Genomic DNA, 11,597 nt, shown 5'->3' on the forward strand with positions numbered 1-11,597 from the left:
GGAAAATATTAAGTTTTCCAATGCAAAATTGATCGGTTTTGCTAAGTACTTTTTTCAAAATTTTGACTTTAAAAACGCAAGAAAAGTCGAAAACAAATCGTATCTTTTGCTTTTATATTTTTTGTGTGTAGATGCATCAATTAGGCGTCGATCAAAGCATTGTTCATAAAAATCGATCGAGAAATGACCCAACTAAAATTGGTTGACCAACCCTCCAAAAATCACATTTAACCGTTTCAAATGTTGCTGCAGTCCTTATGTTTTTGTCTAAAAGTAAAAATTGCATATTGATGCGCAGCTCGGCGCAGATAACCATGATATACATTTGAACAAGAATTGAATTTTCTACAAGATGTATTAAGTCATATGGGGTCACGATTGGTCACTTTTTTTTGTACGCCTCTTCAAAGACACATTTTTGTCACAAATTTATACTTGTTACAAAATGAGTCATTAAACATAATTATGAGTGCAATTTTTACAGTTCAAACTCATAAATATATATTACATACCTGTCTGAATCGAACACATTGTAAAGAAATCACTTAAATTAATGAATTTATAACTTTTTAGACCTTTTTACAAGATGAAAAAATAACTTTTTGCAGCAACATTCGCCAACCGATAGCAAACAGCTGACTTTAACAGCTGTTAATTTAACAGTGGCGCGCACATTAAAGATCAATGTTATACGGATATATGAGGTCTACAAATATATTATTTTAACTACTTTTGAAAAATGGGATTTGGCCAGAAAAAGTGGTCAAAGTTCCAATAGTGCATACCTATAAACACATATATATTTATTTCCATACATTCATACATTTATTCCCATAGTTGTCCGTAATATATCGCCAACTATATACAAAACAGAATTCCATACAAAAAAATACCACTCCCCGTAGAAAAATACTCCATACTACACACATACTCCGCGCAAGTGACATATTTAATATAAAATTCGTGATTTCGGGCAATTCGTGCATTCCAACGACTTTTATCGATCGCTACCACAACTCCAACCTTTTCCACTTTCCAAATAAATTGCTCGCGACCAAGGCACGGCGCACTAATAGTAATTATTTGGCAATTTCCAATGCCAATTTGCAAATTGGTGTTTCGGTGTTTTTTTGTTGTTTTTGTTCTGGGCATTAGAGGTGGCCCAATCCAAGATCCAACTATCGGCATCAACACGAGTGGAACAATGAATAAATCACATTGATTGATTGATTTAATTGATCGTTTTGATTGAATTGGTTGATTGATGGAGTGATTTATTTTTCCACAATCTGAAAATTTATTTTTTGATAAGAAAATCATTAATTATTTTTTGTGCGGTGTCCGTGTCACTTCCGTCCGCCGTCCATCCGTCTTCCATCCGTTTCTGCTCACGATTGCGTCAAAGGGGTAAACGGAGGATCATCGCACTAACAATATTTCCCGAAATATTGCCACCATCAGTGTGACCGTTTATCTCCTCAGCTCGGCTCAATATAAGGTCACTCATTGTTTGGGACCTCCCACCTACCGGTGATCTCAAACAATCCGAGTCGATCTGATTATTGCTTTCCTGCTAGCTTGAGGCCTTTTTCTATGCCAGCCGTCCGTAACTGGGTTATCATTTCGAAAGGAGTTAGATGCCTGACGGTTTTTTCGGGTCACTTCGACTCAGACCAGTCTCCTGTCTCTCCAAGACTTCCAAGTCCGATTCTCTGTGCGTGTGTGAGTTCGGAATATGCCAACAGGTCACAAGGACGGCAACCAGCTTTTGCCTGTGACCTCTTCCAACCGGCTACGCACCTCGTCCGCCTCTGGAACTACGCCGACTCAGAAAATCATGGCACCCCTCACTCCGAGAGCAGCCAGTAGCAACACTGCGGCAAGGACCAAATCGGTTCTGTTCCCGTCTCCTGTCACTCTTAAGGTTCCAGCTGTGACCAAACAAGATCCGAAGGGCTCCTTCGTCAACAGCCCCGTCAGCTCTCGCCACTGTATCACAATGGCTCAATCCGCCACCTCAGTCGCTCGGACCAAATTGGTCGCCGCTATTGGCCGATAGATGCACCTGGCAGAGCGCATCACCGCCGCCCAATCCGCCTCTCTGTCCGAGGTCCGTCGTGGCCAAATCCTCAGCATGTGGACGGACGTCGAGGCCGAATATAAGGCCTGCTCCGCGGTGATGACTGACGAGGAGCCAGAAATCCAAGCGGACATCCGTGACACATACGGTGAATGCTATGGGGTATTTGAGCAGTGTCTCAGTGACCTCAATGCCCAACTGGCTACATCCACAGTCCTTCCTCCTTTACAGCCAGTCCAACAGGGCGGCTGTCGACTGCCCCCGTCAATATTGAGGCATTCACAGGGGACTACGTCCGCTGGCCCACATTCCGGGATCTGTTCACTGCGGTCGTGATCAACAATCCTAGATTGTCTCCGGTAGAGAGGCTGTATTACCTCACCGAGAAGACCCGGGGCGATCCGAAGGCCATCGTAGAGAAATCCCCCCTCACTAATGACGGTTTCGAGTCCGCATGGTCGGCTCTCCGCAGCCGATATGAAAATAATCGGCTTCTGGTTACCAACCAGATAAACATCCTCCTCTTCTTGCCCCGCGTAACTTCCGAGTGCAGTCGGGCTTTGAAGGATCTACAAAGTACTATGCAGGGGGTCTTAAATGCACTAGCTGTCTCCAACGTCTGTACCGACAATTGGGATAGTCTCCTAGTGACCATCTGCGCTTCCAAATTGCCAAAGTTAAGCCGGGCGTTATGGGAAGCGTCCGTAATTAGGACATAGTCGGATTGGGTGATTCTCCTTGGAACAGAGATCACACGTGCTCTTGCTCGGATTCACGTGGCTTTGGAACGAGTGCGCTGTCCTTGGAACAGGACTGCCTTGGAAACGGAACGGATTGGACTGGCTTTGGGAGGATGGCGGATTCTGATTGCCTTTGCCTGGTGCCGGATTCGGAGCGCCTTGGGAAAAAGGAGGTGACGCCCTGGAAGGAAATCGACTCTTTCCTGACTCAGCGATACCTAACGCTAGAGGCTATCGAGAGCGACCCCTCCACTTCCCAAGGCGCTCCGAATCCGGCACCAGGCAAAGGCAATCAGAATCCGCCATCCTCCCAAAGCCAGTCCAATCCGTTCCGTTTCCAAGGCAGTCCTGTTCCAAGGACAGCGCACTCGTTCCAAAGCCACGTGAATCCGAGCAAGACCGTGTGATCTCTGTTCCAAGGAGAATCACCCAATCCGACTATGTCCTAATTTCCTACAAATGACCGTAGATATCCGCTCCAACTGCATAAAGCAAAAGCAGCTCTGCTTAAATTGCTTCGCAAGAGGCCATCAGCTTCGCGACTGCTCAAGCTCCCACAATTGCAACACTTGTGGAGGACGACACCACACGCTTCTGCATCGTGGCAATCCAGCTTCCAGCGAGTCACATTCCACATCCGTACCCAATTCGACAGCTTGGCCAGACGTCAATCGACCAGTACCTTCCGCAGAAAATTCAAGTTCTTCCGAACCTCGGAAAAATTTCCGCGCCCGCGCTCTGATCGACTCGGGCTCCGAGGCAACGTTCATTACGGAAGGCCTTTTCAACACGATTCAATTGCCATTCCAACGTATTCAGACACAGATCTCCAGCTTCAATCACACAGTATCCGCTCATTCCGATAAGCTCTGTCAAGTTTCCATGCGCTCCCCAACAAGGCCGGGTTTACAATTAAACGCTTCGGCCTATGTTATCCCGGAATTGGCAAGGAATCTTCCGTTGCATCCTATCTCGCCAAGTTTATTGAAAGATCTGCCGAGTCTTCCATTGTCGGATCCTACATTCTTCGAGAGCTCACCAATCGATGTCCTGATTGGAGCCGATATCCTACCATCGGTCATGCTGAGCGGCTTACAGCCCAACATATGTGGCTCTCTTCTCGGCCAAGAAACCATTTTCGGATGGGTGCTCACTGGTCCCGTGTCCGATACGGCGTGCCATCAAGTTGCATCCTTTTCTTGTCAAGTTTCCAGAGAAGCTTCCAATGTCCCAAATGTGCCCGTAATCCGTTCCAAGCTCACTTCTAATGCTTTTTCGACTTTTTCATTTCGCCCTAGCCTTCCACATACAGACATGGCTGCTCGATCCCGTTTCGACCGCACCGTGGAGAGCAGACGTTCCCGAGGTACTAAGTCCTACCAATGCCGAGTCTGCTCTGAAATCCACCCTCTACGGAAATGCCGCCGCTTTCTCCGCCTGGATTCCGAAAGGAGGCTCCAAGCTGTCCTCCACTTCAGCTACTGCACCAATTGCCTGGCTCACCGACACTCCGGCCACGATTGCCGAAGCGGTGATCGGTGTAAGGGTGTAACCGGAGCCACCACACGTTACTCCACCCTTCCCGAGTCTCGGCGCCCATCTGGCTCCTCTGCGGCACCGCCGCCTTCATCTTCAGCGTACAGCGTCGATGTGCGCCCTCGTCTTCCTGTGAGCCGCCCCGGCATAGGAATTCCGAATCCAGCAGCAACCTCCTTGCTTCCAAATCGGAGCATATAGAGTCTTTGCAATCCTGCAAGGGGGGGGAGAATGTTTAGAGTGAGGACGGCGCTGGCGGGGCAACAGCTCTGTGGGCATTCCACCCACTGTTAGCAATCCAGCTACGCAAGCTGTTGCCCTCGCTCTCACGCTTAGGAGCTTTTTTCCCCCGGTGACGCGCTCTCGAGCGCATATTCACCACGCTTGCGCTCCCGCCCACGCTCACGATCACGCTCCCGCTCTCGCCTCCGACAGCCCTCGGCAGCTTGAGTACCACCGAAATTCAATGCGCTTCTTCACCCACAAGAAAACGGTTTTGCACGCGAGACATATATATGTACATTACTTAAATATATACTGAAGAAACTTGGACCTGCCTCTTGTACTTATCTGTGGGAATTCATCTGTGGAACTACGAAAGCCCCTTCGCTCAAACATTGTGGTCCTTCGAGCCGGAGCTTTTTTCAAAGTACGATGCAGGGAGTCCTAAATGCGCTTCTTCACCCACAAGCAAACGGCCGGTTTTGCACGCGATACAAATACATATATATATAAGCCCAGAACAACCCCGAAATATATACGAGAAGAAATTGGAACTGCCTAACGTCTTTAATTTGGGATTCTGAACGGTGGAACTTCGAAAGCTAGCTGGAAGGCAATAATCGGAACGACTCGGATTGTTTGAGATCACCTGTAGGTGAGAAATCTCAAACAATGAGTGACCCTATATTGAGCCGAGCTGAGGAGAGGAACGGTCACACTGGAGTAGCAATATTTGGAAATATTGACTGTGCGATGCTCCTCCGTTTACCCCTTGACGCAGTCGTGAGCGGAACTGGGTTACTATCGGATAGAAGGAAGCAATGGAACAGGCGGACCACGGAAACGGAACAACAATAATTTCTTTATCAAAAAAAAATAAATATTTTTTTGTTTGTGAACCAAAAAAAATATATATATTTTTTTTGTTTTGATAAAGAAATTATTGTTGTTCCGTTTCTGTAGGTGTCCGTGCCTGCTTCCATGCTTCCTTCCTTCGCTCAAACACATACGAATATCAACCCTGACTCTGTTCGCGAGGTGTTTTTTTTCGATCTGAGTACTAGGCTTTAAAAGAATCTAATAAAATATAATCGCAAAAAATATATATATTTTTTTCTAAATTCATATTTCAAATTTGTTCCTTAAGCATAGTATCCAGCACCGCGGAATCGAAAAATTCCTGTAAAAACCCCATATAAAAAAAACTGTGGCAATAATTTTTTCGTTTACGTTTTCCTGGAGTGTGTATCCAGCAACACGAGCGGAATCCACAGATTTATATAGATAGTTGCCTATCGGGACCGTATGTGGACTGAGAGAACAGCTGACACCCAGCTCAGGAATATATGTTCTACAGTTATTCCTGAATTGAATGGTGTAAGATGTTGGCAAAAACTGTCCGCAAAACTAAAACGAGAGATGAAAATTATTCTTTTTTGTTTTGCAACAATATATGCCGCCACCAAAACAATCACTTCATCATCAGAGTGCATTTTTTTTCTTTTTTAATATTAGCAGAATTTTACAGTTGGCACTGTTTACAAAACACAGCTGATTCATCAACCCTGTTTAGCTATGTTCCTAACCATCGCGGAATAACAAGCAAATTCATGGTAGGAATTTTCCGTGGTGCTGGAGACAAAGGCCTGTCTCCAGGCCTAGCTTGAGTACTTTTTGAGAAAAATGCATTAACATTTTCCTTTTAAGCACGGGTTTCTTCATTTTTTCAAAAACAGAAAAATGGTTTCACGTTGAACAACGATAATAAATCTTAAAAAAATTTTGAAAATTATAAAATTTTTGTTTTGTAAAGCTAGATCAATTCCTAATTGAAGTGCAACAACATTTTTGCCAAATTCAATAACGCGATATCCGACTTTTGGGCCCAAAACCCATTCGTTGTGGTATTTATTTGTGACTAAATATGAAGAGCAAAAAGATGTCTGTCAAAGGCAGACGGAATACAAATCATAAAGGGAGACGAGAGAACGCCGACTCATACATACATATATACTTATGTTGGATAATGCATAACAGAAAGGAAAATAGAGAAGACACAGTGCGTTGTTTAAGTTTGCATATTCAACATGTAGATTCTACATACACAATGTAAATGCTGATCAAGAATATCTATACTTTATGAGGTCGGAAACGTTTCGTTTTCTGCGTTACACACATCCAATTTACCACAAATCTAATATACCCCTTAACTCTTTTTGAGTACGGTTATAAAAACCAAGCAGTAGGAAACTGATATAAAAAAATAAATATAGTAAGCCTGGAAATAATTATTCACATTAATGTTCCCTCTAAAACCGATTTCAATCTGTTTATGTAATTTAAAATCTGGAAAGATTGCAATATTTAATTAAAATGCTTGAAAGTGAAGCCGACAGTCTTTTAACAAGCGCAAACCACGATAAAGATTTTGGTAAGATATGAATTATTGATTACGGTCCATTACGTCCAAGTATTTTCACATATATCTAGGTAACAACTTAAAAGATGATTTTTTGGAGACATCTCAGATTATTTTACAGTTGGAAAATACCAAAGAAATGGAACTTGAACAACTTGTTAAATCTGTTCAGAGGATGACGGTTTTATATTCATTAGATAACCGCGACTGGAATAAAACATTGCTGGATATAATTAAAAGATGGTTACTACACGCAGCAGAACCTGTTCTGACAATTTTTTATGATTGCAACATTCTAACAGGATGTCTTGGATTTCCAGTTGCCCCGGTCCTAGATTTATGCTACTTTATTCGTTCATCAAATCAAAACTTCTCAATAGATACCTTTCATGATTTGGTTAACTATGGAACAATTCATGATGATGTAGATGGCTGCCTCTTAAGTATATTGGAATTTGTTTATGCTCCCGTCTTCCGTAATTTTAAAGAATGGGGAGATAATGTAAAGCAGCGTTTTTGCACAGCCCTAGATAAGTTTCTGGCCTTTTTAACAGGAGCATATTTCAAAATGTCTGGCATGACGGTTTTATATGTACCATATGTCGTAAAACAAATCGATCGGGAAAGCATATCATATGAAAGAGAGTTTGTTAAGAACTTGGAAGTTATTGCAGTATCCTGGGCTACTCAAATTCGAACACTACTAAATGACAAAACGCTGCCAGTTTCTAATGAATTTATTAGTGTTGAGGATGAGTACGAGTTTTGGTTATATCGTTGTAAGTTGGGAGGTGCTCCAATATAATTATTAAATTAATTTATTGTTTTATTTTATGTTGAAATGATATACATAACAGTCGAAGTTTTACAAGGCCTTAACGCACAACTAGAACAAGCTGATGTTCAACAAATAATAAGAGTACTGCGTAACACTCATTCGGTATATATAAAGCAGATTGATGAACTAATATATGAATCGAAGCATGAAATGGATGAAGGAATGTCAAATATAAAATTTTTACATCTGCTTATGAATCCTTGCGCTGAAATAGATTTAGCTAATAGCCCAGTATTTGTTTCACAGCTTATACCAGGAATAATTCATTTAATTCGATTCATTTGGTTAAATTCAGAAAGTTATAATCGGCGTGACTTGATAACTGGGCTGTTCCGAGACTTAAGCAACCAAATAATACGCTTCTGTACGGAAATAACTAATGTTGATAAAATACTTTCTGGTAGTTCAAGATTCGGAATAAAAATGTGCAACATGTGCATTGATTGTTGCTTGACTTATAAAGGAATGTACGATCTTATGTCAAAAGAACATGGAAAAATCAATAATGAGTATGGTTGGAATCTGGACAATGCTATGATTTTTAATCATGTAGATGCATTTATGGAGCGGCTTAATGACGTTATTGACATATGCGAATCAATGATTGTGTTTGGTCGATTAGATGAAACTGAGAGTATACCTAAGCCACAATTTGGAGGCACCAGTGGAGGTGAATTTGAGACAACATCTGCTCGCGTTGAGACTCACTTTCTGGCCACACTGACAGCATTAAGTACCGATTCGAAAGAGTTAATATTAAATGTGAATAAAAATGAATGGTACGAAGAAGTAATAAAATATCGACGAACAGTTCAAAGTATGGAAGAAACCGTTCAGCGTTTAATGTCCAATGTCTTTCAGCATGTTTGTAATATTGAAGAGGCCTTAGAGACGCTGAACATCTTATTATTTTATTCATATCGTAGTACAATTCGTAAGACATTTTTACGACAAGTCTCAAATGTGTGGGTTATGTTTGCAACTGAAATAGATAGTACTTCGCAAATGCTTATGGATCGTAGTAAGTTACACGAGTCTTGGGTCCCGTACTATGCTTCGCGTGCTGTTGGGTACCACATCAATCTAGAAAGATTAAAGTGGTTACGAAATCGATTAAATTCTTCAGAATGGTTGCCTAATGTATCCGAGGCTGCCATTGTGCTGTTCAAATATGAAATTCTTCGCAAAGAATTTGATAAAGAGATTAAAAAGATATATGATGAATGGCAGAAAAATTGTTGTATGTTGAACCAAAAACTGGATCGAAATCTCATTATCCGCAGTAAAAAAAAAAAGGGTTTAATAGAATGTAATATTGACCGCACAGTATTAACTATTTGTGAACAAGCAGAACATTTTGAGCGCCTTGGATTTGGAGTACCTGGACCTGTTCGAAAAATATATGAAAAACATGAAACTCTACGTTTTGTATATAATAGTGTAGTGCAGGTGTGCCTTAACTACAATCATATACTATCAGCTCTTTCAGAGCAAGAAAGAAAACTTTTTCGTGCACTGATTCAAGCGTGTGATCGCAAGATTGCACCTGGGATTTTTAAATTAACATATGGTGGTGAACTTAGTGATGCCTACATTGCAGATTGCGCAAAGCATACTAATAAGCTTCAAGAAACAATGGATATATATAAGCGAGCAAATCTACATGTTGCCCGTACATGCGAAAAAATCTGCGATACTCCAATGCTTAAATTTAATTTCGCAGGTGCGGTTATAATATCACTTTATGAATATCAATTGACGAACTATATCCGTCGTGTTACAAATTTACTTCGAGGCTACTATAACACTATTATCGATTTATTGTTTGCTGTATTTAAGGAGTTCCAATCGGTCATTGATGATGTAAGTATATATGTGTTACAATTTTGATGCACTTACAATTTTATAAACTGAATATTAACTATATGAGGCAACGCTTTCCAACGCTGGTACATAAACTTAATAGATAGAATCCCTTGACTCTTAAAGGAGCTTAACTCCGAAAACGACAAAATGCATACATTTTATACAAACAAACCGGAATGGAAAAAACTAACTTTTGTCAATTGCTCCGAAGATGGTATGCGCGAGGCCTTGAGATGGTATTCGATCCGCACTATTCTTTACCCACCCTTCCATGATTTCCGATATGCGATAATTTTTCGGAAATCCCTTTACGTTTTCACCCTATCCCATTATGTCCCCATGTCACCAGGAAATAATTAGCTTAATTGTCCATATTCATTTCAATCCAATTTCAAATTATATTTATAAACTTATGCAAAAACCTGCTAAAACAAAATTCAAGCAAAAATGAAAAAAAAAAAAATTAAAATATAATCATTGTTCGTTCTCTTCGTAGTGACCAGACGTGTTTTTGTTTTGCGCTCCGCATTTTCCATATGTTTAACTTAAACAGCCGGTGTTTTTATACCCGTACTCAAAAAAGAGTTAAGGGGTATATTAGATTTGTGGTAAAAGTGGATGTGTGTAACGCAGAGCAGGAAACGTTTCCGTTTGCGTCTTTAGAAGCGACTCACACGTTCCTTCTCGTTTTTATCTATAATTTAACTCTCTAACTAACTTACATTATAATCATACTTTTACCGCGGGTGCATGCCTGATAATTGTGTAAAAACACAACTTATTTAATAATTTTGTGCCTCTCATTACATTTAGCCGCTCTTTGTCGTAGTTATTGCCGTCTATCACTCTCTCTATCACCTAACTCTTAATAACTGGTCTTTCGCTCTCGCTCTTGTAACTTTTTGTGTAGTAACGCTCTCACTTATAAGCTGTTGCTGCAACCACTCTCCTCTCTCATCTTTTACCGATATCGCTTTAAGCTTTGCTCTAAGGATTTGCTCTGCACAGTGGTCTGATTGCTATTTTTTTTCAACTTTTTTTTCCCGAAGTAAAAAAAAATAAAAGACATAAATATGGAATTTTCTGTCGACTGCCGTGCTGTGGAAAACGACATGGCTTCAAAGAGCTGATCGTAGGCTTTAAACAGCAATATGATCGGCTCTTGGCCATGGACACTCAGTTCAGCAGTTTACAGCTGCTGGCTGAGTCTCCGAGGCGCAAGAAGTCGACTCCTCGGGACTTGCAAGTGCCGACTGCCTCATGTCCACCGGCATCTGAAAAACTTACTCCGACCACTCCCTTAGTGCAGCAGTTGATTACGTTTGCTACTCCAAGGGCAACGATCGCTGCTGGTGATGCAGATTCGGGAGCCGAATGCGTCACTTCGGAGAGTATGCAGTTAGAAATGTCTGTAGAGTCCGTGTCCATCGAGTCCGCACCCAAACCCTTAACTATTCCCTCAGTTTCGCTCCCACCAGCTAATAGATTTCCAGGACCACCGGATACTGCCATCACAGGTACTAGGCCTGTGGTGCCAAAACCACTGGTAGGAGTCCCACCAAAGCGACAAGTTTTTGTCTCGCGGCTAACCCCTGACCTCACATCCAATGATGTGACCGCTTTTATACAAAGCAAAATAAAAGCCGTCGGCTTAAAGGTGGAAAAATTTAACTTTTCTTACGCCAGGGAGATATTTTCCTTCAATATAAGCGTCTCCCCAACTCAATTTGAAACCATTTGTTCCGCCAAGTTTTGGCCAGAACATTTGGTGGTTAAGGAGTTTAAGGCTAAGAAAAAGAATGGGCCCCCCATTAATTTTCCTAGCATTCAGACCAGTGCTCCATCTCCATCCTCATCTTCCACCTCTACTTCCACCCATCCAAAAAACTAACTTCC

General features: G+C 41.6%; 1 protein-coding gene across 1 annotated transcript; it reads left to right on the forward strand.

The window, feature by feature from the left end:
• Window positions 1-6,893: 6,893 nt before the first annotated feature.
• Window positions 6,894-10,717, forward strand: LOC121405163 (dynein-1-beta heavy chain, flagellar inner arm I1 complex-like). The gene is made up of 4 exons (XM_041595770.1): window positions 6,894-7,009; window positions 7,069-7,776; window positions 7,855-9,698; window positions 10,682-10,717. Exons 1-4 carry the CDS (start codon window positions 6,952-6,954, stop codon window positions 10,715-10,717), a joined length of 2,646 nt encoding a protein of 881 aa, XP_041451704.1. The 5' UTR covers window positions 6,894-6,951.
• The last annotated feature ends 880 nt before the right edge of the window (window positions 10,718-11,597 follow it).

The sequence above is a fragment of the Drosophila obscura genome, unplaced genomic scaffold (assembly GCF_018151105.1).
Source record: "Drosophila obscura isolate BZ-5 IFL unplaced genomic scaffold, ASM1815110v1 contig_75, whole genome shotgun sequence".
Taxonomy (NCBI): Eukaryota; Metazoa; Arthropoda; class Insecta; order Diptera; family Drosophilidae; genus Drosophila; species Drosophila obscura.